The sequence below is a fragment of the Lathyrus oleraceus genome, chromosome 5 (genome assembly GCF_024323335.1).
Source record: "Lathyrus oleraceus cultivar Zhongwan6 chromosome 5, CAAS_Psat_ZW6_1.0, whole genome shotgun sequence".
Taxonomy (NCBI): Eukaryota; Viridiplantae; Streptophyta; class Magnoliopsida; order Fabales; family Fabaceae; genus Lathyrus; species Lathyrus oleraceus.
In genome coordinates, this window is record NC_066583.1 from 308,061,901 (window position 1) to 308,089,896 (window position 27,996).

Consider the following 27,996-nt stretch of genomic DNA (forward strand, 5'->3'; position numbering starts at 1 on the left):
TAGGGTTTCTCAGTCCTAAGCTACTCCAAACTCCCCATCCTTCCTAAAGGCACATTCAATACTCATATGATCATTCTAAAGAAGACCCTCAGTGGCATCAAACTTTCAACAAATCTTTCAGTGGCATTTCATCTGTTAAGTTCCTTGTTCATGACCCAGAACATCTGTTGTGTTTGTCGCTTATAGCTGTTACTAAAGCATGGGATGGTATGCGCATTTTTGAGGCTTGTTGGTTATAAAAGGCCCATTTTGGTTATCCAGGAGACCTTTTGGTTTAAAAGCCCAATCCTATCACTACGCCAAAAATGACTTTTGACAGCGCATCTTAGACAACGCTTTTAAAAGAAAGCGCTGTCTAAGGTTAAAATTAAAATAAAACACGGAAAATGTTCCAAAAAAATAATGAAAGCGCTGTCTAAGGGGGGGTCTTAGACAGCGCTTTCTAAAAGCGCTGTCTAAGACCCCCCCTTAGACAGCGCTTTTAAATATAGACCTTAGTCAGCGCTTTTGATAAAGCGCTGTCTAAAGTCTTTCAATTAAAAAAAAAATTAAAACCAAAAGCGCTGTCTAAGGGGGGTTTAGAAAGCGCTTTTGGAAAGGCATGGAATTGATCAAAGTTTCAGCTTCAGAAAAAGCTCCGCGAGTCTGTGACCACGTTGCTTCATCTTTGGTATTTCTTCACTTGTTAGGGTTTTTTTATCAGATTCTCCCAATTTCGCTCAATTTCGTTCAAAATGACTCAAGATCTTGAGATGAAAGATCGTTCAACTCCTTCCAACTCCGTTTCTCCACCGATTCCATCTACTTTGCAGCGTAAGAATCTCCGTCTAACTACCACTGTACCGATTTCAAATCTCTGTTAAATCATTTCAACAATTTTCTTGTTTAAATTTGTGGATTTTGTGAATTGTGTTTCGTAGATTTGAAGGTGCTCATCGAGACCGGTTCGTACTCTAAGGAAGTTCGTAGAATTGCTCGTGCTGTTCGTCTTACAATTGCATTGAGACGGAAATTGACAGCTTCTGTTATCACGTCTTTTCTTGATCATGTGCTTACTCCTGGTTCTGAATCTCATGCCAAATTGTCTGCTTATCTTCCCAAGGTAACTTAAGTAGAATCCTTGTTGTAGGCAAATTGTGAATTTTTTTTCCCGTAAATTCATTGATTTTATGAGATATTTGCCAGTTTTGGCCATGATTGGCCGGACGGCCACCACCATTAAAACGTGAGAAGGATGACAAGATGCAAAGGCCCAATAATTACGGTTTGGCAGGGACAGATGCTTGCCCTTTGAAATGAAGTTTTAGATTTAGGGTTTAGAGAATAAACATCTCACTTGTAGGGTTTGTTTTAACTGGTCGACTTATGATAATCCTAGCAATTGATCAGAAATGTCTAATGTCTAACAAATGTTCCATGTGGTATTAATAAAGTATAAAAACTCAATCATACATGTCTAAACAATATGAAAGAGTCATTTTCTCACAAATACACTTGCCTACTACAAATATATATCATGTAAAAATACTCTAAATATATACTACTATTTTTTCATTTTTGTTGCGACCTTATGTTTTACGATCTTGTTATCCCCTCTTGATCTTTCAAAAATAATTGGGTAAGATCTTCCGATCTTAGCTATGATTTTATGTTTTACGATCTTGCTATTCTCTCTCGATCTTATGTAAGATCTCGATCTTGACAACCTTGCTTACTATATATCCAAACAGGGCCCTAATTGTCAACCTAATTAGGAGGCGATGAATATTTATTTATTTATTTTAAAAGTATCCTTTGACTACTTGCAACTTTCTAACTTAGTTCTGTTATTGAATGTCGTTGTCACAAACTTATTTTCTAGAAGTTATCTCGTGAGATATATGTTTGAATGCTTTCTGAGTTTGATCAATTACTCTTTCTCTCTGTCTTTTGGAAAATATTAGGCTGTTGTCTTCCTATGTTTTTTTTTTGTGGTGAAATGGCAATGGTATTTTCATTAATTCAATGATTGTTTAGGAGGATGATCATGAGATGGAAGTGGACGCTGCAACGTCTGCCATTCAAACCCCTACAACTAAACATTTGTTGCCCGAGCTAGAAATTTACTGTTATTTGCTTGTACTACTTTTTCTGATTGATCAGAAAAAATACAATGAGGTCAGTTTCCGTATTGCTTATATGTTTTCAACTATGCGATCTAACAAATAGTAGAATGCTTATGGTTCTTTGGTTTTTCTTTTTATAGGCCAAAGCTTGTTCCTCAGCTAGCGTTGCTTGGCTGAAGAATGTGAACAGAAGAACTGTGGATGTTATTGCATCGAACGCGCGAATCCAAAACCGATGAAGCCCTTTGGATTCCAAGATTACTTTTAATGTTAAACACCAATTGCGAATGGAAGATCGAATTTGGATCCAACTCCAATCCGGCTCAGAATTCCGGTGCGGTGGATTTTCAGAGAATCGCAGGTATTAGCTTCTCTTCCTCTTGTTGTGTCACTCGTTATGTATCTTATTCTTCTCAACTGTGATTGCGATTCTTCTTCTTCTTCAACTCTTCTGAACTGTGTTATGGAATTGCAGAGTCATCACTGCGGTGGTTACGTGGCGAAGTGGTCACGCGAGAGGGAAGTGAAGTGAGCTTCTCAGAGATGAACTGTGAAGAATGAGCTCTAATCTTTGAGCAAAACTCTGTTAGTTGCAAGTTAATTTTATATGTGAATTGATTTTCTATTAATTATTTCCATCAGTTAAAATAGTTGTATTGCTTGCAGGGATAAGTCAAAATTGGACCTTAGCTTGCAGTTCAGCTGGATTTGCACGTTACTTCTATGAAGGTTTGTTGTGGTTGGAAGTTCTGCTGTTAAAATGTTAGTTTGTTTTGTTAGTTACAAGTCTGTCAAATCAATTTAAAATTAGTTAGGTTAAGTTAGAGAACTAGTTAGTCATGGTTATTATGAAATTAGAAAAAAAAACTTAACTGTTAGTCAAAGTCCTGTTGTTAGTTATTTCCCATTTTTTGACTCTGTTAGTTTTATTTATAATCGATTGCTTTGAAATTATGTTACTACAAAAGGTTAGATTGATGTTAGTAAATCTGTTAGCAAGTTGATGGTGAGATCTGTCATGGCCTATTAGTATCAGAAACATTATTAGTGAAGGCCAAGACCATGACCAAACACTTGCCTGATTATTTGATGTAGAACTTACTTGCTGAAACTTTCCGCTATGCTAATGATTGTCTTGGTGCATGACTTGTCATTGGGCATGAGCGCCGGGAGCTGTTACCGCAGCAAGTTGTATCAGTTAAGTTGTTATGACTAATTTTGGGAATCTGCTAACGACTCGTTTTAAACAGCACTAGCTAGTGTTTTGAGTTGCTCACTTGCCAACAACTTAATAATTGTAATGGATTTGAAGTTAATTGAGAATTTTGCCACCGATACTTAGTAAAACTCGATTAAAATGTCGTTTACGATGGTTATAACATACTGCTATGTTGTTAAAAAGCTGTTTGAATGGTTTGAATTGTGAGTTGTTTAGAAAACCATGTTAATAACTTGAAGTAGGGTTAGTGACGGTATTACATGATTATGTTAGATTCAGTTATATTGGTTAATGTTAACTTACAACATTCGTTCTGTTGTGATAATTATGCAGGATGTACTACCTTGGTTTCGAACTGATTTCAGAATTTGCATCTGTACCGAATTGGGGTGGGCTGCCACGGTTAATTCTTGCACTTTTGGTAATTTTTTATTAGCGAGTTTCAATGATGTCTATGTGTAATTATTAGGATTTAATTAAGGGTATACTTATTTTCCCGTGGAATGCTAACTGTGGCGTTGTTATGTATGTTCTAAAACTTTTGATTTGTGCCGTTTCTGACTTGTGGAAAATTCATGGATGAATATATGACAATTCTGCTTCATGAATGAATGAAGAATTTCTTCTGTGAAACTGGAATTTTGTGAATGAGTGAATCTTTAAAAATTGGAATCGTCTTAAGTTTTGTTGAATTTGATTGACTCTGTAGCTTCGTGTCGGTAATTCATTTAGCTGTGGGAGTGGTGTATTGTTTGGTGAGCTGGACCGTGGGATGAGGTTGTATTGTATCTACTTTCATTTCTGAATGTGATAATGAATGAAACTTGTGTTTTCTTCAGCTCTTGAGCCATTCTTTAATGCTGCTGCTTCACAATTTATACTTGGACAATCAATTCCCATCACTCTATGGCTCTCATTGGCTCCTGTTGTTATCGGTAACTTGTTTCTTCTCATCGATCTCTTTCATTATTCACAAGGTTTTAACTAGACTTTGCAATTTGTGGTCATTTTATATGTGAATAATCTATGCAGGTGTGTCAATGGCATCATTGACTGAACTCTCATTCAACTGGCTTGGCTTCATAAGTGCTATGATTTCAAACATTTCCTTTACATACAGGAGTATCTACTCAAAGAAAGCCATGGTTAGTTATACATATATATATTCTATCACTTCATTACTTACTAGTGTTTTTTTTCTTCATGTTATATATTATTATTGTTAAATAACTCTTTCTGCAGACTGATATGGATAGTACCAATATCTTATAAAATCATTGAATTTGATTTATGTCTCTTATATTTTAATTTATTCTATTCTATTTTCATTTAATGATTTGTTTTGATTACTAACAACTACTACTATATGTAAATATTATTTACACTATTAATCAATAGTCATAATCATTTCTATTTTTCATTTTAGTACTTAGTTTTGATCATTGTATTTGCGCTGGTGAATTTTAAATTTGTGTTTTTAACTTAATGTCAATTTTCATATCTATTTTATTTGTATATACACAATGGCATTGTTCCACAAACACGCTCACACACAAATGACTGGGTAATTGTAAATGTTTAGTATCATAACTCTATTCAATCTCGCAGCGACCATGTATCCTTGAGTTTGACGGTGCATCCAGTGGAAATCCTGGAAAGTCTGGTGCAGGAGCTGTATTGCGTTCTGGGAATGAGGTGTATACTCTATGTATCAATTCATATTTGTATTATAAACTATATACTATAGACTATTATATAGTACTATGTATCAAATGTAGCTAATTCTTGGGTTTCTTTAAAGGTCCATCGCTACAGTAAAGGACTGGGGACTCAAACAAATAACTCTGCCGAATATCACGGTTTACTTTTGGGATTGAAAGAAGCTAGTAACAAAGGGTATGATCATGTTGAAGTCCGAGGTGATTCTAAGCTTGTTTGCGAACAGGTTAGTTCTCTCCCTCCGGTGTATATGCATTTTCCAATTGTTCACAAAATACTACACTGATTTGAATTTCTAAGTAATTATAGTGATTGTTATGTATCATCTGTTTTATATATTCCTTTTGGAATTTGAACATTCGCATTAGGGGCTTAAATGTTGTTTTTGATGTTTGGATTTTATGTTTGGATGTTAAGTGAATGTTTCTGAATTTTCTATATTCTGCCTTCATTTTTCTTGTTTAGATCTTTTTATCTCTTGTGCTATGTGATGACACTTATTCCTGTTTGGTATAATGACCCCAAAAGGAACCTGTGATCATTATAAATATTAGAGAAATGTATATATATATATTTGTTAGCCAAAAATTGGTAGAAAAAAGGCCAAAATGGCATATATAAAATGTGATAATTGTCTGTCAAAATCTGGTTGAAAACAGGTAGAAATTCTGGTTTATAAACCTGGAAAAAATGTGGTTTAAAACAAAAGCTTCAAAAATTCTCGTATACCTTAGACAGCGCTTTTGTAAAAAGCGCTGTCTAAGGGGGGGATTAGAAAGCGCTTTAGGCAAAAGCGCTGTCTAAGGGGGGGGCTTAGACAACGCTTTTTGAAAAGCGCTGTCTAAGGTATACCTAAAAAAATTAAAATAGGAGGGTCTTAGAAAGCGCTTTTGGCCAAAGCGCTGTCTAAGGGGGTGGGGCTTAGACAGCGCTTTTGAAAAGCGTTGTCTAAGGTATACCTAAAAAATTTAAAATAAGAGGGTCTTATAAAGCGCTTTTGGCCAAAGCGCTGTCTAAGAGGGGGGGGGGGGGGGGGGGGGGGGGCTTAGACAGCGCTTTTAAGATTTAAAAAAGCGCTGTCTAAACCTTTAGCAGCGGAGGTTTAGACAGCGCTTTAAAGCGCTGTCTAAGGCTAAAAAAAGCGCTGTCTAAGGTCTTGTTTGTTGTAGTGTATCAACATGTACACAATTAATATTGCAATTTCAAAGTGTGGTTCAAATATTTTTTTTACACATACTAATCCAGGTCCACTTTCTTATTAGCAAGTATTAAAAGCCATTTTATTTTTAATGATCACTTGATTAGCCCAAGTTTACAAGCCCATTTTTACATCCCCAATATTTGTGCCAAGTCTTAATCCTTCATAAGTGTCTAAATTCAAGTTACATTTTTAAAACACATATATGATTGGTTTAATCTAAGGTTAATTATAGGAAGGGACTATTGTGATGGACAACGTTTTAAGGCTCTCATATATTACAGACCTATACGCCGTGATCTTTTGTTGGCTTCATGGTTGAAGTTGAGCTTTCAATGCTTATGATATGCGTTTCATTTCGTTCTTTTAGTTATATGATTATTTAGCCAATAATAAGTATACTAAGGGAAACCAATTTGAACGTTCATTCTTGTAATTATGGTGGTCCAAACAGTTTTCAAATGAGATATTACTCTAATACTTGAGCATTTTAATTGTTACATAAGTAAAGTTCTAAGCTAAGGACCTTACATACATTATAAGATAGTCCAAAAGTTAATACATGCTATCAAAAAATGTACAAGAATACATCCTATCCCAATGTATGAATAATCAAGGTTGCTGCAAATCCAGTTGTTGAAAACAAAACTTCCAAAGAAACCATTGCCAAAACCATCCTTTAGATTGAAGCGCCCTAATTCCAACTCCTTCATGGAGCTGGTACAACGGACCATCCTTCCCAATTGGACTTTCCATTGTAACCTGCGAAAAATAATAGCTTAAGTCAAAAGTCTTATCTCCTTAAGCACTTAAAAGCTGAAAAATAATTAATAAATTAATCAGGTAAACGCTTTGCACATGGGACTACAAGGAACGCCCAAGAACGTCTTCGCCACAGACAACAGTAAGAAATCCACAAAATCCGGATCCACACGAAATGTGGATGTCGCAGCCTAAAAAAGGAGATGCAAAAAAACAATCGGCGAGAAAGAAATGACAGAAGAGTCGCCACCGTGCGTTATTTATCCCAAAGGAGGGAAAGGAAACGCTCGAAGTAAACCTGGAAAAAAAGGAAAGGAAAAGACAAGGTCTCGCAACCAAATCTTGGGTTCGGGAGTCGATTATGCGAAGGAAAGGTATTAGCACCCCTACGCATCCGTAGGACTCTACGGGATCCACTTTTGTTGTTCTTGTCTAAAGGGTGTGGGTTTATCTAATGTACTATTTACTAAAAGAGGGGTCAAAAGAAAATGACTCGCACGGATGTCGCATCCACTGCATACGTATCTCATATGAATATGAGAATCAGAGTCTTCATAGCTCGGCTACCTATGGGTTAAAGAGGAGTGTGCTCGCTAAGATATCGCGTCTTATGCCTATGTATCTCATCTGGAATGAGAATCAGAGCAAACCGTAGTTTGGCTAACTGCGGGTTAAGGGTTGTGTTTTTTAGATGAACGACGTTACTACGCAATCTACCGGATGCTCGACCTTTGGAGACTTACTCGCCTGTAGTAGAAGGAGTTAACGTGTTCTTAGGAGAAGAAAAATCAATGAGTTTGTTTGTGTTTTAGGAATGCTCATGCAAAAAAGGAAGTCCTAGACAAAGGAACAGTGCTACCTTAGTTGACATGCAAACGAGAGACTATACGAAGCCTAGAAATCCTATGGGGAGACGATCACACCATACAAAACAAACATGCATAAAGTAAAATGCCACCAAGGGGCTCAAACCTACATGGGTAGGGCTTTAGTCAAGATGGGTCATATCAACCTCGACAAACAAGCCATGGAATAGGTAATCAAATGGGCTCTTAACCACTGACATTGAACGTCAGGGTGAGCAGATCAAAAGGGTAATGAGGATAAGACCTCATAGCTCTTAACCCTGGACAGGGTGAGCTCATGACAAAAAGTGGGGATTCAGAAAGGTGGAACCCTCTCCACTGACTGACCGGACAAAAGATCTTGGGCTTTTGTTCTGAAGCATCAGCACGTAGAGCGAGCATAAAGAACGACACACTGAATAACGGGGGATTGATTACTAATCCATTTTATCTGTCAATTGCCTCTTCGTGGAGGTCTTTAGCACTAGTGCCTCCTTTTGGAGGTCTTTGGGCATAGAAGTAAACAAACAAAAGAAAAGATTGCCTCCTATCGAGGTCTTCCAGCTAAGAAAGCGGTAAAATGCGGGAAAGATAAAGGGATCAAGAGGTCTACCACACGGATAAAGATCCGAAGTAATAACAGTTAAAGAAATAAGAAACCCAGAGATCTCTCGAGCTGGCACCATCAAAGAAAGCAAGTCAATACAGGTAATCGGAATAAATCTCCAAATGGTATCCCACAAATAAAATGGAATGCCAAGCAAGCTATCCTTTCAGGAGTCATGTGATCCCTCACAAAAAACTCAACAAACAGGTTAGAGTGATAAGATGGGGTGCAATCAAGAGTTGCCCTAAATCAAAATGTAACCACATGAATCATGCCATTAAAATTCACAAAAAGAGCTCACAAAAAGCAACCAAGTGTAAGAGGCCTAAACCTCTTGTCAAACACATGCATCAAAAGGGTATCAAAATTCAAAGTCAAGGGGCAAGGATCCACACATCAAGGCATGACATACATACTAAAACATGTGCCCACATGCAAAACCTAACAATACCCACTCTTCCAAATTCACCCATAATACCTCATACATTCAGAGTATTCTAATTAAAAGCATAAAGTAATGGGAATAAGGCAAACCTGACTGGAGAGATCGAATGAAATTGAATTGCACCATTGGGTTCGCTGAACAATCTTAGGGTTTATATGAGAGGGAATTGGTTCTTTGCAGATGAGTTCCCTTCAGTGTCCGGAGGCTGCTCTGAATTCTGTAGCTCTTCTCTCTCTCTCTCTCTCTCTCTCTCTCTTTTTTCCCATTGAATTTTTTTTAGAATTTAGAACTTGACTTTCGTGGCTTTGTGGGCTAAAATGAGAGAGGTCCAAGTCCAAGATTTTTCTGTTATATTTTATTTATTTATTTATTTATTTATTCGTTTTTTTATTATTATTTTTTTTTCGTTTTTCGTTTCGTTTTTTTTTAAAATTTTATTTTTTATTTTCAAAACGCGTGGGCTTCGCCTAGCGAGCATGACAGTTCAAGAAATTCCTCTGAGCGTAGGTGATTCTGGTGGCTTTTCTTGGGACTCGCTAGGCAACCCATTCTGCTCGCCTAACGAGCATGACAACTCATGAACAAACTTTTGCTCCTTCAAGATTAACGTTTTGACTGATGAATAGACCCCATTTGAACATGTTGGAAGTATCTCAAGCCATTCCCTTGTGTTGACTGATCACCCAGAAAGGATCCACAAAGTGTCTTGGATGATATTCAAGCTTCTTGGATCTAATTCCGATTGACATGATGAAATGCAATATGAAATGTTAAATGACCTAAATATGAATGCATGAATGAGGGGGGCAAATTTTGGGGTATTACAGCTGCCCTTATTCAATCAACTAGAGACCCGAAAAGAAGATAGCAGCGGCTTTCGCACTTTCGAGGTATCAAGGGATTGAATACAATAAAAGCCCGAAAATTTGCACTAAAGTGAAGTGAAGTAACAATGCCTGTCAGAATCGGCAAAGAGGTGGTCTTGAAAGAAGAATCCGTCTGGTACGGTGAGAGTCAGTCTGAATACCGAAAAAGAATGTTAACCTGGATACCAAAATAAATGGTAACACAGAAATAACCATGGCCTGAATGCCGCTCATCAGTCTGAATACTGGAAATGACTTCGATCTGAACATCGGAAGATATGAGATTATTAATATCGGTCTGAACACCGAGAGGCTGGCCTGAATGCCACAAGTTGCGTCGACCTGAATGTCGGAAACTTCTTCGATCTGAACATCGGAAAACTGGCCTGAACGCCACTTTGATTTGAATACCGGAAACTGGCCTGAATGCCACTTCGGTCTGAATACCGGAAACTGGCCTGAATGCCACAAGTTGCATCGACCTGAACGTCAGAAACTTCTTCGATCTGAACATCGGAAAACTGGCCTGAACGCCACTTCGGTCTGAATACCAGAAACTGGCCTAAATGCCACTTCGGTCTGAATACCGGAAACTGGCCTGAATGCCACAAGTTGCATCGACCTGAATGTCGGAAACTTCTTCGATCTGAACATCGGAAAATTGGCCTGAATGCCACTTCAGTCTGAATACCGGAAAAACTTCATGCCTCTCAGCATCGGCAGAAATAGGGAAAGATAATAGAGGCGGCGCATGGGCCAATGACACTTGCTAGGGATAATAAAGGTAAGTCATGAACAATCTTCAGTCTAAGTACTGGAAACAACTTCTGGCTTATCACTTGGGATACCGAGAATGTTTTATACTTACATGCGTATGTTTGAATTTTTCAATGGCATAATGCTCCATGAAAATGGAAATGCTACGCGATTTGGGAGGATGCAATGCAATATGATTCTACATGAAGGGATGCGAAATGCTAGGTAGAATGCCAAGCCGAGGCAAGGGAACCTGCTGGGGAAATGATCACCATCTTCTGGACCCTGGCAAGGCTGTTGGAGATGCACAGCGCAAAGAACTCTGTGGGGAAATGACCCGCCACACGGTGTTCTAGCAATGACGAAATACCGAGACTCTGACTGGGGAGAGAACGGCACTGAAAACCTGCTGTTGGGGAAAGCGATAGTGGTTCTGGCAACCATAATCTGCGAGAGAGACGACTTAGCAGGGGAAGCAAACACCGATACGGTACCGAGATTCTGCTTCAAGGAAAAAGACCATGGATCTGGCGTCGAGATCATCGATTTGGCATCGAACCCTGAGGAGCAGCCGCTTCTACTGGGAAGATACAGTCTGGCACTGTCAACTCCGCTGGGGATATATAGTCTGGCACTATCAACTCTACTAGGGAGTGTATATTCTGAAACAACCGCTTGGGGGAGGTACATCACTGAGAGCCTGCTGGGGATCGAAGAATCCAATGCTCTGATCAGCTCTGCAGGGATAAGATACCAACTTCGACTGTTGGGGGAAAACATTCGTGATCATCGACTGGGAACCTTAAGGAAATGCCCCGAGGGTACCTGTTCTGAATAGACGATCTAAAGCACTTAACATTTACAGTAATTTTAAATGTTTATTAAGCATGTACCTGTAAAGCTCTTATGTTTCATGATGCAATGTTTATCAAAAATTCGGACGTCATTTTTGCAAACAAAACCGTAAAATGAAAATGAAAATAGAGATATACTAAATAACATGAATTTATTGATTGAATGGCATCTGAATAGGCATTTACATCAAGAAGCAATCCCTGGAAAGAGGTAATCGCACAAAAGATAAAAATAGAAATTAATCTAATGGCAATGTGAAATGGATTTCTATTGGGTTCCAATTCTGCTATGACTTGCTCGTCTTCAAGATCCTCCAGATGATCAGCTTTCTGAAAAGAGTGATTGGACTGTTTCCTATCCTTCAAAAGTTTCCAGTCATTGACACGAGATGAGATTCAGAACTACTCAGAACGCAGTCATTCGTTTAATCCCTAACTTTTGCCTGGATCGCCCTTTTTGGGTTTTCAATCCACCAGGATACCCATTTTTGCCTAAGTTGCCTTTTCAGGTTTTCAACATACCGGGTGTACGATCTTTTCATTTTTAATCCCTAATTTTTGCCCGAACCTTTTCATTTTCTTGGTTCGTCGGGATGCCCATTTTTGCCCGGACTATTCTTTTTACTGTCCAGCGGGTCTATTTTATGCGAAATATTTTTTAACTGCGTCTGAGTTCACAGGGGAAGTGAAATTTTCACCATCCATAGTTGCAAGCATTAAGGCCCCACCATCGAAAATCTTGGTGATAATGTATGGTCCATCATAGTTAGGAGTCCACTTGCCTTTGTGATCTGTCTAAGGAGGAAGGATCATTTTCAACACTAAATCTCCAACTTGGAAACATCGAGGACGCACTCTCCGATCAAAGGCTCTCTTCATCCGACTCTGATACAACTGCCCATGACAAATGGCTGCCATTCGCTTCTCTTCGATAAGACTCAACTAATTGAACCTTGTCCGAATCCATTCAGCTTCGTCTAACTTGACATCCAACAGGACTCTTAGAGAAGGAATCTCCACTTCAACAAGTAGGACTGCTTCCATACCATACACAAGGGAGTAAGGGGTTGCCCCAGTCGATGTACGTACTGAAGTACGGTACCCATGCAAGGCGAAGGGTAGCATCTCATGCCAATCTCTGTACGTAACGACCATCTTCTGCACAATCTTCTTTATGTTCTTATTTGCCGCCTCAACAACACCGTTCAACTTAGGGCGGTAAGGGGAAGAATTGTGATGCTGAATGTTGAAGTTCTGGCACAACTCCTTCATCAATTTGTTGTTGAGATTAGAACCATTATCAGTAATGATTCTTTCGGGAATCCCATAGAGACAAATGATTTCTTTCTTGATGAAACGGGCAATCACATGTCTGGTGACCTTCGCAAACGACGCTGCTTCGACCCACTTGGTGAAATAGTCGATGGCAACAAGGATGAAGCGATGCCCATTGGAGGCAGTCGGCTCAATCTTTCCAATCATATTGATGCCCCACATAGCAAAAGGCCACGGCGAAGACATCACATTCAAAGGATTTGGCGGCACATGTACCTTATCAGCATAAATCTGGCATTTATGACACTTCCGAGCATATTTGAAACAATCAGATTCCATGGTCATTCAGTAATATCCCGCTCTCAACAATTTCTTAGCCATTGCATGTCCGCCGTCATGAGTACCGAAGGAGCCTTCATGAACTTCCTGCATTAACATGTCTACTTCGTGTCTATCCACGCATCTGAGCAAAACCATGTCGAAGTTCCTCTTATACAACACATCGTCTTTGTTCCAGAAGAAACTGCCTGCAAATCTTCTCAAAGTATTTTTGTCATTGTTGGATGCCCCTGCAGGGTACTCTTGATTCTTCAGAAAGCACTTGATGTCGTGATACCAGGGCTTGTCTTCAACTACCAATTCAACAGCGAACACATACGCGGCCCTGTCGAGGCGCATCACATCGATCCTGGGAGCGTGGTTCCACCGAATCACGTTGATCATGGAGGATAGAGTGGCAAGAGCATCTGCCATCTGGTTCTCATCACGAGGTATGTGATACAACTTCACTGTTGTGAAGAAAGTCAAGAATCTTCTCGTGTAATCTCTGTAAGGGACCAGATTGGGCTGGAAGGTGTTCCAATCACCATTCACTTGATTGACCACTAGAGCTGAATCTCCGAAGATGTCCAGAGTCTTGATTCTCAAATCAATTGCTTGCTCAATACCCAAGATACAGGCTTCATACTCAGCTTCATTATTTGTGCACTCAAAAGTCAGACGAGCGGTGAAAGGCATGTGGGCACCTTTCAGAGTAGTAATGACAGCGCCAATTCCACTTCCTCTGGCATTGACAGCCCCATCAAACAATAAAGTCCACTTTTCGTCTGGATCAGGTCCCTCCTCGACAACTGGCTCTTCACAGTCTTTCATCTTGAGGAACATGATGTCTTCATCTGGAAAATTAAACTTCATCGGCTCATAATCATCAATCGGCTGCTGAGCAAGATAGTCTGACAGAATACTCCCTTTGATGGCTTTATGGGATGTATACTGGATATCGTACTCTGTCAGTACCATTTGCCAACGAGCAACCCTTCCGGTGAGAGCTGGCTTCTTAAATATGTACTTGACTGGATCCATCTTGGAGATCAATAAAGTTATGTGAGACATCATGTATTATCTCAAACGCTTAGCAGCCCATGCAAGTGAACAACATGTCTTTTCAAGCATCGAGTATCTCGACTCGCAATCTGTGAATTTCTTACTCAGGTAGTAGATGGCATGCTCTTTCCTACCTGTCTCGTCGTGTTGACCGAGAGCGCAACCCATGGAATTGTCTAGTACTGTCAAATACATAATCAGCGGTCTCCCTGGGACCAGAGGCATAAGGATAGGAGGATTCTACAAATACTTTTTTATCTTCTCGAAAGCCCTTTGGCAATCATCATTCCACCTGATTGCCTGATCTTTTCTCAGCAATTTGAATATTGTCTCGCACGTGGCTGTTAGGTGAGAGATGAACCTTGCAATGTAGTTCAACCTCCCTAAGAAACCACGAACTTGTTTCTCTGTTCTTGGCTCAGGCATTTCCTGTATCACTTTCACTTTGGCCGGATCCACCTCAATCCCTTTTTCACTAACAATAAAACCCAATAATTTTCCAGATCTCACCCCAAAAGTACACTTGTTCGGATTAAGCCTCAACTTGAATTTTCTCAAACGCTCAAACAATTTCTGCAAATTCACCAAATGTTCTTCTTCCGTCTGAGATTTGGCAATCATATCATCAACATAAACCTCGATTTCATGATGAATCATATCATGGAAAAGAGTCACCATCGCTCGTTGATATGTTGCTCCGGCATTTTTCAGACCAAACGGCATCACCTTGTAGCAGAAGGTGCCCCATGGGGTTATGAATGTTGTCTTCTCCATGTCTTCTGGTGCCATCTTAATTTGATTATAGCCAGAAAAGCCATCCATGAAGGAGAATACCGAGAACTGAGCCGTGTTATCCACCAAAACGTCAATGTGAGGTAATGGGAAATCATCTTTAAGACTAGCTCTGTTCAGATCCCGGTAGTCAACACACACCCGTACCTTTCCATCCTTCTTAGGTACTGGAACGATATTTACAACCCATGGTAGATAATTTGTAACCGCTAGAAACCCTGCATCCAACTGTTTTTGCACTTCTTCCTTTATCTTGACAGCCATCTCTGGTCTTGTTCTTCTGAGCTTCTGCTTGACCGGAGGACAACCTTCTTTGAGAGGCAAACGGTGTACCACAATATCTGTGTCAAGCCCTGGCATGTCTTGATAAGATCAAGCGAAGATGTCAACATATTCTTGCAGCAATTCAATCAGCCCTTTCTTCACATTACCTTCCAAAGCAACCCCTATCTTGATTTCTCTCTTGGCGTCCTCGGTGCCGAGATTAATCACTTCAACAGACTCTTGATGCGGTTGAATGACCCTTTCCTCCTATTTTAATAACCTGGTAAGTTCTTAAGGGAGTTCACAGTCTTCATCACCCTCTTCTTCAGCTTGAAAGATTGGATTTTCAAAGTCGAAGTGAGCCATAGCAGAACCGTTATCAATAGGATCCGGTGATGTGCATCTGCATGAGTGATGGTATGTGCTTATGAGTGTGAAAAAAGTGAAAACTAAACAAAACATTGCCAAATATTTTTTGATTTTTGAAAACTGCAAAAATAGAAAGACAGTGAACAAAATATTTGAATGCAAAAAGACATCCTTTATTTATGATAAAAAATGCAGGTATCCACATAGATGAGCCCTACAATGAGTCATTACGCCTTGGGCGGTGTAACACCCCAAAATTTGCCCTCCTCATTCATGCATTCATTTTTAGGTCATTTAACATTTCACATTGCATTTCATCATTATCAATCAGAATTAGATACATTGCATTTCATCATGTCAATCGGGATTAGCTCCAAGAAGCTTGAACATCATCCAGGACACTTTGTGGGTTCTATTTAGATGATCAGTCAACACATGGGAATGGCTTGAGATACTTCCAACAGGTTCAAATGGGGTCTATTCGTCAGTCAAAACGTTAATCTTGAAGGAGCAAAAGTTTGTTCATGAGCTGTCATGCTCGCTAGGCGAGCAGAATGGGTCGCCTAGCGAGTCCCAAGAAAAGCCACCAGAATCACCTACGCTCAGAGGAATTTCTTGAACTATCATGCTCGCTAGGCGAAGCCCACATGTTTAAAAAAAACGAAAAACGAAAATAACGATAAACAAAAAAAAAAAATATAAAAAATAAATAAATAAATAAATAAATAAAATATAATAGAAAATTTTTGGTCTTGGGCCTCTCTCATTTGAGCCCACAGGTCCACAAAAATCAGGTTATAAATTCAGAGTTTCAGTGAAACAAACGGTCATTCTGTTCCTATTACCCTGGCTGAGAAAAAGATAGTGAGAGAAGAGCTAACAGAGTTTAGAGCAACCTCCAGAGACTGAAGGGAACTCATCTGCAAAGAATCAATTCCCTCTCATATAAACCCTCAGATTGCTTTGCAAACCCAACCGGGCAATTCAATTTCATTCGATCTCTCCAGTTAGGTTTGTCTTATTCCCCTTACTTTATGCTTTTAATTTGAATGCTCTGAATGTATGAGGTATTATGGGTGAATTTGATAGTCTTTTGATGCATGTGTTTGACAAGAGGTTTAGGCCTCCTACCCTTGGTTGCTTTTTGTGAGCTTTTTGTGAATTTTAATGGCATGATTCATGTGGTTACATTTTGATTTGGGGGCAACTCTTGATTACCCTATCTTGTTTCTCTAACCTGTTTATTGAGTTTTGTTTTGTGAGGGCTCATATGACTCTTGCAGAGATGGCTTGCCTGGTGTTCCACTTTATTTGTGGGATACCACCTGGAGGTTTATCCCGATTACCTGTACTGACTCGCTTTCTTTGATGGTGCTAGCTTGAGAGATCTCTGGGTTTCTTATCTCTTTATTTGCTGTTGCTTCAGATCTTTATCCGAGTGGTAGATCTCTTAACCCCCTTTATCTTTCCCGCATTTTACTACTTTTTGCCTAAAGACCTCCATGAAGAGGCAATTGACGGATAAAAGGGATCAATAATCAATCCCCCGTTATTCAGTGCGTCGTTCTTTAAGATCACATTATGTGTCGAGGCTTCAGAACAAAAACCCCAGATCTTTTGTCCGGTCAGTCAGTGGAGAGGGTTCCACCTTTCTGAACCCCTACTTTTTGTCATGAGCTCACCCTGTCCAGGGTTAAGAACTATGATGTCTTATCCTCATTACCCTTTTTGCATGAGCGTCCCTACACCAACAACTCATTGATTTTTCTTCTCCTAAGAACACGTTATCTCCTTCTACTACAGGCGACTAAGTCTCCAAAGGTCAAGCATCCGGTAGATTGCGTAGTAACGTCGTTCATCCCAAAACTTAACCCGTATTTAGCCGAACTACGGCTTGCTCTGATTCTCATTCCAGATGAGATACGTAGGCATAAGACGCGACGTTTTAGCGAGCACACACTCCCCCTAACCCATAGGTAGCCGAGCTACGAAGACTCTGATTCTCATATTCAAATGAGATACGTATGTAGTGGATGCGACATCCGTGCGAGTCATTTTCTTTTGACCCTTTTTTTAGTAAATAGTACATTAGATAAACCCACACCCTTTAGACAAGAACAACAAAAGTGGATCCCGTAGAGTACTACGGATGCGTAGGGGTGCTAATACCTTCCCTTCGCATAATCGACTCCCGAACCCAAGATTTGGTTGCGAGACCTTGTCTTTTCCTTTCCTTTTTCCAGGTTTACTTCAAGCGTTTCCTTTCCCTCCTTTGGGATAAATAACGCACGGTGGCGACTCTTCTGTCATTTCCTTCTTCGCCGGTTGTTTTTTCGCATTTCCTTTTTTCATGTTGCGACAGCTGGAGACTCTGCTGGGGACCCAGTTTCCCTAAGCGAGTCCCTCCTAGCTTTTGTAGGTTGTTTGTTTATTGGATGTTCATGCTTTTGTACAGTTATTTATTTACCTACTTTATCTTATTACATTGTGTACATATGATTGTCGTATCTGTTGGTTTGTTTGTTGGGGTGGGATGTTCTATGAGAGGTAAAAGGCCCAATACACAGGCTATGAGCAAACTTTAGGACACCTAGGAATAAAGTGATTCATGGGAAGCGAGTGGTATGGCGCCACTTAGCGGAACATGGTATCACGAGCAGTTCAGATTCTGATGGGGTATTATCGTTGCATACACCTGGTGTGCATATGATGGTATTCTTGAAAGGATTGTTTATCCTGCGTTTCTCTTGACCTTACCCTGACCTAGACTACACCCGTGAGTGGGGCGGGAATGAATCATTTATAGGTACTAATGGTGACTTGTTCTGTCGGTGACTATTGTTCGGTTCTTGTTGGTGACCGTTGGTTCTGAAGTATGGGTTCTGAGTTGATGACTGTGTTCTCTGGTTCCCGGTTCCGAATTCATGCCGAAACGCTAATCCTGTATTATATTCCTCAATGAGTTTCTCTCCAGGCAGTGCAACCTGACAGACGTTCAAGCGGATCCAGCAATCCTGATTGACATGTATTTGCATTGCATAACATCATCTGCATATTTTCATCCAACATCTCATGCCTATTCATTTGCAGGGTATTCCCTTTCAAAAGGGGGAGGGGTTGCCTTAAAATTGAATAAGTAGTGCATCGCATACCATGCATACTAACCCTTGTTTGTTTTGCAGGTGTCACCGTAGTGTCTAAAGTTTGTTCCTTGTTTCAGGCATTATTAGTCCCAAGCGAGTCCACAGGTACCCAACAAAGGAAAATCGTCCGCAACTAGCGATGGACCAGGTACAGAAAGAGTTGAATGATATGCGTGAAAGGATGGATCGGTTCATGACATTGATGACTGGTATGGCAGAAGGCCAGGAAAAGCTGAGGGAATTGGTTGAGCAACCGAGGCCCAATCCAGAGGTAGAGATACCAAATGCTGAGGGAAACCCTGGTAACCCTGGGAACACTGATAACCCTATGAACACTGGAAATGCGGGTAACGTGAATGCTGATGGAAACCCGGGTAATGTTGGCAACACGGGGAATATTGGAATTGGTATTGGCGGAAGGTACAATGTGAATCAGGGAATTCGGATTAACGGGCGCCCCGTTACTGAAGATTATCAGTATGATCAATTCTCTGTGCACGACGAAGCTCACGAGACCACTCGCCATATGGATGAGCTTGCTGAGAAGCTCAAATCTTTGGAGTCTCAAAATTCCTTAGGTTTTGATGTCACAAATCTTGGTCTGGTTCAGGGAGTAAGGATCCCTCACAAGTTCAAACCCCCTACTTTTGAGAAATATAACGGGGCTTCTTGCCCACACACTCATCTCCAATCTTATTTGGGAAGGTTGGGAGCTCACACTGAAGATGAAAAGCCGTGGATGTACTATTTTGAAGACAGTCTAACTGGAGCTTCTCGTGAATGGTATTCTCATTTGTCTCGTACTACCATCAAGAGTTGGAAAGACTTGGCAGAGGCTTTTGTCAAGCAATATCAATACAACTTGGACATGGCTCCAAATCGGACCTTGTTGCAAGGAATGTCTTAGAATGCCAAGGAGACCTTTAGAGAATATGCTCAGCGTTGGAGACAAATTGTTGCGTTCGTCCAACCCCCTATGTCTGAAAGGGAGATGGCGGACATGTTCATGAACACTCTTCAAGGCAATTATATTGAGAGATTGGCTGCTTGCCCGTCAATCAGCTTTGCAGAGATAGTAATTGCTGGAGAAAGAATCGAGAGTCTGTTGAAGATGGGCCGAATTCAAGATAATAGTGCTTCCAAGAAACCGTTTGCTGGTAACGGGTCAACGAAGAAGAGAAGGCGAGACAAGCGCTGTGTATGCCGGATTAACTCAGGTAAGGGGGGTTTATCGTCGTTTAATGGGTATTATGGGTTAACATGTAATGGGTAGTGATAAACCATTGATTTGACTCTGATTAGAATGATGTATGCTGAAATTGTGAAATATTGGATGAACGAAATTTGGATTATAATTGAAGGGAATTCGTAGGAATTAGATGTAATAATGTTAGAATCTGTGAAATCGAATAGGGTATGATTCGTGCTAGATGATATGGACGAATACTGTGTAAAATTGGACTATGGAAGGTGGAATTGGAGAGATCTCGTAGCAGAGAAAACCATAGCAGATCTGGAAATCTGGTTTCTGGTCATACGCGTATGGCACTAGGCAATACGCGTATGAGATGGTCTGATACGCGTATGGCACTAGGCAATACGCGTATGGAGGAGGAAGATGATGTTTTGAACGTGGTTTGGTCTCTGTTGGTACGCGTATGGGGAAGTGATACGCGTAGCATACGCGTATGAGGTAGACAATACGCGTATGGGATTGGCTGAAAAATGGGCCATACGCGTATGGGACTAGGCAGTACGCGTATGGGCAGAATTGTGATTTTTCTGAGCTGTTGTTGTGCAGTTTTTGGTTGTTCAGCTGCGTAATGTAATCTAGCTGATGTGTGATATAGTAGGGATCATTTCCCGTTGTTTTGAGCAGTGTAGGTATTAGTAGAGTGTGTTAATACTGTGATTATTAATTGGCATGACATGATATGATTTTGTGATAATATGCTGATGATGTATGATTGTATGCATAATGCTGTGAATGTATGTATTATGTGGGATGGACTGTTTTATGGCTTAGAGTGTGAGCATATGTCCATTGTGGATTGTTGTTAATGTTGTATGCTAGGTGAGTTAGCGTGCATATTATGGCCTTTATGGTGGTAGCTAATTCCCATTGTGAGGAATTAGTGAGTGAATTATTGTGGATTGTTGTTGATGTTTGCATGCTAGGTGATTAGCGTGCATATCATAGCCCTTGGGGTGGTAGCTAATTCCCATGGTGAGGAATTAGTGAGTGAGTCACTAGGTCTCAAATGAGTGGGACTAGTGAGCTTGGTAGCCGTATCTGGATTTGATCGGTGAGGTTGAACTATATGTTCACAAATAGTCGGTACCGCATGCATGGAGTCTCATTGCATAGTGTATGTATGTATGGCGTATAATATGAATGGATGTATTCCAATATTATACGTGTTGTTTTGGCGATTGTGTTGAGTATGATTTTGGAATTGATATTGCCGTTACTGATTGTGTGATCTGATTAGGGTAATGAATGTGTTGAATTACTTAGCATTACATGATATTTTATAATGCTTATTATATCGATTGAGGAACTCACCCTTACAACTATGTTTCAGGTAACGAGCAGTGATTGAGTAGAAGCTAGTCCTTGGAGTCTAGTGTAGTTCCTTAGTGGGTCATGCTCTGGTAGATGTAACATCGGGACGGGATGTTTTACTTGTTTTTCATTTGATGATGGTTGAACAAGTTTACATGTAATGTGTTACATGTGTAGCATTGTTGTTAGACTTTATCCGCTGCGAATTGTGCAAATGCTTTATGTTTTGAATTAATTAAAGAGCATGACAGTTATCATGGTGAATGGTGTGAAGTATTTGTGTGACACCCTTAATTGCATATTTACTCTGATTGATATATGTTGTTATTTTTAATTAAATTTTTTGGGTATTTTAGAAGGGTGTTACATTAGTGGTATCAGAGCATAGTCGGCCGAGTCGAGTCGTAATTATTCTGTTTCCCTGTACGTGATAGGTGTTGTGTAACCCTATCAGTACTTATTGTTTTAGCTTGTTGGGTTTTCAGAATAGAGATGGCTGGAAGAGGAAGAGACGATGCTGCGATTGCTGAGGCTCTGGGTATGCTAGCTGGAGTACTTGGAGGGAATCCAAATGTTGTGGGAATGGGAGCTGCTCGTCAACTGAGTGAGTTCCAGAAGAACAATCCTCCAATGTTCAAGGGAGCATACGATCCAGATGGCGCTCAGAAGCGGTTGAAGGAGATCAAGAGGATCTTCCGAGTGACTGAGTGTGCCGATAACCAGAAGGTCAGGTTCGGTACGCATATGCTGTCAGAGGAAGCAGATGATTGGTGGGTTGCTACCCGCTCTGAGTTGGAAGCTGCTGGAAGTGCTGAGATCACTTGGGCGGTGTTCAGAGAGAGATTTCTGAGGAAGTACTTTCCAGAGGATGTCAGAGGAAAGAAAGAGATTGAGTTCTTAGAATTGAAGCAGGGCAACCGGTCTGTTACTGAGTATGCTGCTAAGTTCACAGAGCTGTCGAAGTATTACACTCCCTATGATGAGGCTACTGGGGAATTTTCAAAATGTGTGAAGTTTGAGAACGGGTTGCGTCCAGAGATCAAGCAGGCTATTGGGTATCAACGGATTAGAGTGTTTTTTGACCTGGTGGACTGTTGCAGGATTTTTGAACAGGATACCAAGGCTAGAGCAGAGAGCTATCAGCAGAGGGTTGATAGGAAAGGCAAGAATCAGAATGATCGTGGGAAACCGTATGCAGCTGGCAAAGGTTTCCAGAGACAGAGTGGGATGAAGAGGCCTAGTGGGGGAGACTCCAGTGCCCCTGCTAAGTGCTTCAGATGTGGTCAGGCTGGACATCGTATCCATGAGTGTACCAGTACTGAGAAGAAGTGTTTCAAGTGTGGCAAAGGTGGTCATTTGGCTGCAGAGTGCCGGTTGAAGACTGTGACTTGTTTCAACTGTGGAGAGGTGGGTCATATCAGTCCACAGTGTCCTAAGCCGAAGAAAGAGAACCAGTCGGGAGGCAAGGTCTTTGCTCTATCGGGTTCTGAGACTTCTGCAGATGATCGTTTGATCCGAGGTACGTGTTATATTAATGGCTTTCCTCTTGTAGCTATTATTGACACAGGTGCGACTCATTCCTTTATATCCTTGGATTGTGCTGCGAAACTTAAGTTAGAGATATCTGAGATGCATGGAAGTATGGTGATTGATACTCCTGCGAAGGGTTCAGTGATTACTACTTCAGTTTGTTTAAATTGTCCTTTGAGTATTTTTGGTAGAGACTTTGGAATGGACCTAGTGTGTCTTCCACTAGTGCAGATTGATGTTATCTTGGGTATGAACTGGTTGGTGTTTAACCGAGTTTATATCAACTGTTTTGATAAAACTGTGATCTTTCCTGAGAGTGAGGAAGGAAAGAGTTTGTTTCTATCAGCAAGACAGGTGAATGAGGCAGTAGCAGATGGGGCAGAGTTGTTTATGCTGTTAGCTACTTTGGAGGCTAAGGATAAACTGGTGATTTGCGATCTAGCCGTGGTGTGTGATTTTCCTGATGTGTTTCCTGAAGAAGTGAATGAATTACCACCAGAGCGTGAAGTTGAGTTCTCGATTGATTTGGTACCTGGTACTAGGCCGATATCGATGGCTCCGTACCGTATGTCTGCTGTTGAGTTAACTGAATTGAAGAGTCAGTTGGAAGATCTGTTGGATAAGAAATTTATTCGTCCGAGTGTGTCACCATGGGGTGCACCGGTGTTATTGGTTAAGAAGAAAGAAGGTACTATGAGGTTGTGTGTGGACTATAGGCAACTGAATAAAGTGACGATCAAGAATCGGTATCCTTTGCCGAGGATTGATGATTTGATGGATCAGTTGGTTGGTGCGAGTGTATTCAGCAAAATAGATTTGAGATCGGGGTATCATCAGATACGTGTGAAAACGGAGGATATTCAGAAGACTGCTTTCAGAACAAGGTATGGACATTATGAGTATTCTGTAATGCCTTTTGGTGTGACTAATGCGCCTGGGGTATTTATGGAGTATATGAATAGGATTTTCCATCCGTACCTAGACAAGTTTGTTGTGGTGTTTATTGACGATATTTTGGTATATTCGAAATCTGAAGAAGAGCATGCTGAACATTTGAGAGTGGTGTTAGGAGTTCTGCGAGAAAAGAAGTTATTTGCTAAACTATCCAAGTGTGAATTTTGGTTAGAAGAGGTTAGTTTTCTTGGTCATGTGATTTCAAGAGGTGGTGTTGCTGTTGATCCTTCTAAGATAGAAGCGGTATCTAAGTGGGAAGCTCCGAAGTCAGTTTCTGAGATAAGGAGTTTTCTTGGACTGGCAGGTTATTATAGGAAGTTCATTGAGGGATTTTCTAAGTTGGCGTTACCGTTGACGATGTTGACTAGAAAGGGACAAGCGTTTGTTTGGGACTCAAAGTGTGAAGAAGGTTTCCAAGAGTTAAAAAGAAGGTTAACTACTGCTCCTATTCTGATATTACCAAGTCCATCGGAACCATTTGAGGTTTACTGTGATGCTTCATTGTTGGGTTTAGGTGGTGCTTTGATGCAGAATAAGCAGGTTGTAGCTTATGCTTCGAGACAACTGAAGGTTCATGAGAGGAACTATCCGACACACGATTTAGAGTTGGCAGCTGTGGTATTTGTTCTGAAGTTATGGAGGCATTACTTGTACGGGTCAAGATTTGAGGTTTTCAGTGATCATAAAAGTTTAAAGTATTTGTTCGATCAGAAAGAGCTGAATATGAGACAGAGGAGATGGTTAGAGTTTCTGAAGGATTATGATTTTGGTTTGAATTACCATCCGGGTAAAGCAAACGTAGTGGCTGATGCATTGAGTCGGAAATCATTGCATATGTCTATGTTAATGGTTAAAGAATTGGATTTAATTGAGCAGTTTAGAGACTTGAGTTTAGTGTGTGAGAGTACTCACAATAGTGTTAAATTGGGAATGTTGAAGTTAACGAGTGGTATTCTGGATGAGATTAGAGAGGGTCAGAAATCCGATGTGCTTTTGGTTGATAAGTTGACTCTAGTGAATCAAGGTCAAGGTGGTGAATTCAGAGTTGATGAGAATGGTGTTTTGAGATTTGGTAATCGGGTGTGTATTCCGGATGTTACCGAACTTAAGAAGAGTATTCTTGAGGAAGGACATCGTAGTGGCTTGAGTATTCATCCTGGAGCTACGAAGATGTATCATGATTTAAAAAAGTTATTTTGGTGGCCGGGAATGAAAAAAGAAATTGCGAGTTTTGTTTATTCTTGTTTAACTTGTCAGAAGTCAAAGATTGAGCATCAGAAGCCGTCTGGGCTAATGCAACCGTTGGCTATTCCAGAGTGGAAGTGGGATAGTATCAGTATGGATTTTGTTTCTGGTTTACCGAGGACAATTAAGAATTTTGAAGCTATTTGGGTGATTGTTGACAGATTGACAAAATCGGCTCATTTCATTCCGATCAGAATGGATTATGCGTTAGAGAGATTGGCCGAGTTGTATATTGAGAAAATTGTAAGTTTGCATGGTATTCCGTCGAGTATTATTTCGGACAGAGATCCTAGATTTACATCTAAGTTCTGGGAAGGTTTGCAGAGGGCTTTGGGAACTAAGCTGAGATTGAGTTCTGCATATCATCCGCAGACTGATGGTCAGACTGAGAGGACGATTCAGTCACTAGAGGATCTTTTGAGGGCTTGTGTTTTGGAAAAGGGAGGTGCTTGGGATTGTTATTTACCTTTGATTGAGTTTACCTACAACAATAGTTTTCATTCGAGCATTGGTATGGCACCGTTTGAAGCTTTGTATGGTAGGAGATGTCGGACACCTTTATGTTGGTATGAGTCCGGTGAGAGTGCTGTGGTTGGACCGGAGATTGTTCAACAAACTACGGAAAAGATTAAGATGATTCAGGAGAAGATGAGGATTGCTCAGAGTCGTCAGAAGAGTTATCATGACAAGAGGAGGAAGTCACTTGAATTTCAAGAGGGAGATCATGTGTTTCTTCGTGTTACTCCGATAACTGGGGTTGGTCGAGCTTTGAAGTCGAAGAAGTTGACACCTCAATTTATTGGTCCTTATCAGATTTTGGAGAGGATAGGGGAGGTAGCCTATCGTATCGCTTTACCACCGTCACTTGCGAATTTGCATGAAGTTTTTCATGTGTCTCAGTTGAGGAGGTACATTCCTGATCCGTCGCATGTGGTCCAAGTAGATGATGTACAGGTGAGAGATAACCTGACTGTTGAAACATCACCTATGAGGATCGAGGATCGAGAGTTGAAGCAGTTGCGGGGTAAAGAGATTGCTTTGGTAAAGGTAGCTTGGGGAGGACCAGCAGGTGGCAATGTGACTTGGGAACTTGAGAGTCAGATGAAGGAGTCTTATCCGGAGTTATTTGCTTGAGGTATGTTTTCGAGGACGAAAACTCTTTTAGTGGGGGAGAGTTGTAACACCCCGATAAAAAATAAGATAATTATTTAAATTAAGTTAATAGTATATTTATTAATTTAATTAAATAATTGGATTATTATTGGAATATTATTGGGATTATTAATATTATTATTATTAGTGGAATAAAAGTTGGAATTAGAAAAGGTCCCATTTGGTAAAAAGAGGTTTTCACGTGAAAACAGAAAAAACAACTCAAAAGTGGAAAAGGGAAAAGGGCAAAGAGCCAGAGAACAAGGGTTGAAGAGAGGAAGAGCTCGAAGCTAAAAGATTCGCCGGATTAACTCAGGTAAGGGGGGTTTATCGTCGTTTAATGGGTATTATGGGTTAACATGTAATGGATAGTGATAAACCATTGATTTGACTCTGATTAGAATGATGTATGCTGAAATTGTGAAATATTGGATGAACGAAATTTGGATTATAATTGAAGGGAATTCATAGGAATTAGATGTAATAATGTTAGAATCTGTGAAATCGAATAGGGTATGATTCGTGCTAGATGATATGGACGAATACTGTGTAAAATTGGACTATGGAAGGTGGAATTGGAGAGATCTCGTAGCAGAGAAAACCATAGCAGATCTGGAAATCTGGTTTCTGGTCATACGCGTATGGCACTAGGCAATACGCGTATGAGATGGTCTGGTACGCGTATGGCACTAGGCAATACGCGTATGGAGGAGGAAGATGATGTTTTGAACGTGGTTTGGTCTCTGTTGGTACGCGTATGGGGAAGTGATACGCGTAGCATACGCGTATGAGGTAGACAATACGCGTATGGGATTGGCTGAAAAATGGGCCATACGCGTATGGGACTAGGCAGTACGCGTATGGGCAGAATTGTGATTTTTCTGAGCTGTTGTTGTGCAGTTTTTGGTTGTTCAGCTGCGTAATGTAATCTAGCTGATGTGTGATATAGTAGGGATCATTTCCTGTTGTTTTGAGCAGTGTAGGTATTAGTAGAGTGTGCTAATACTGTGATTATTAATTGGCATGACATGATATGATTTTGTGATAATATGTTGATGATGTATGATTGTATGCATAATGCTGTGAATGTATGTATTATGTGGGATGGACTGTTTTATGGCTTAGAGTGTGAGCATATGTCCATTGTGGATTGTTGTTAATGTTGTATGCTAGGTGAGTTAGCGTGCATATTATGGCCTTTATGGTGGTAGCTAATTCCCATGGTGAGGAATTAGTGAGTGAATTATTGTGGATTGTTGTTGATGTTTGCATGCTAGGTGATTAGCGTGCATATCATAGCCCTTGGGGTGGTAGCTAATTCCCATGGTGAGGAATTAGTGAGTGAGTCACTAGGTCTCAAATGAGTGGGACTAGTGAGCTTGGTAGCCGTATCTGGATTTGATCGGTGAGGTTGAACTATATGTTCACAAATAGTCGGTACCGCATGCATGGAGTCTCATTGCATAGTGTATGTATGTATGGCGTATAATATGAATGGATGTATTCCAATATTATACGTGTTGTTTTGGCGATTGTGTTGAGTATGATTTTGGAATTGATATTGCCGTTACTGATTGTGTGATCTGATTAGGGTAATGAATGTGTTGAATTACTTAGCATTACATGATATTTTATAATGCTTATTATATCGATTGAGGAACTCACCCTTACAACTATGTTTCAGGTAACGAGCAGTGATTGAGTAGAAGCTAGTCCTTGGAGTCTAGTGTAGTTCCTTAGTGGGTCATGCTCTGGTAGATGTAACATCGGGACGGGATGTTTTACTTGTTTTTCATTTGATGATGGTTGAACAAGTTTACATGTAATGTGTTACATGTGTAGCATTGTTGTTAGACTTTATCCGCTGCGAATTGTGCAAATGCTTTATGTTTTGAATTAATTAAAGAGCATGACAGTTATCATGGTGAATGGTGTGAAGTATTTGTG

The 27,996-nt window shown here is 40.3% G+C and overlaps 1 protein-coding gene across 2 annotated transcripts; it reads left to right on the plus strand.

Annotated features, from left to right (window-relative positions):
* Positions 1-926: 926 nt before the first annotated feature.
* On the plus strand, positions 927-27,978 carry LOC127084199 (glucose-6-phosphate/phosphate translocator 1, chloroplastic). Of its 2 annotated transcripts, XM_051024604.1 has the most exons (12): positions 927-1,102; positions 2,017-2,157; positions 2,246-2,466; positions 2,581-2,690; positions 2,772-2,834; positions 3,658-3,745; positions 4,164-4,259; positions 4,357-4,469; positions 4,933-5,019; positions 5,126-5,269; positions 21,188-22,687; positions 27,734-27,978. In XM_051024604.1, exons 5-11 carry the CDS (start codon positions 2,829-2,831, stop codon positions 21,203-21,205), a joined length of 552 nt encoding a protein of 183 aa, XP_050880561.1. In that variant the 5' UTR covers positions 927-1,102; positions 2,017-2,157; positions 2,246-2,466; positions 2,581-2,690; positions 2,772-2,828; the 3' UTR covers positions 21,206-22,687; positions 27,734-27,978. The 2 variants fall into 2 exon arrangements, with proteins under 2 accessions (XP_050880561.1, XP_050880560.1); XM_051024603.1 differs by lacking the exons at positions 21,188-22,687; positions 27,734-27,978 and adding an exon at positions 18,680-18,807.
* The last annotated feature ends 18 nt before the right edge of the window (positions 27,979-27,996 follow it).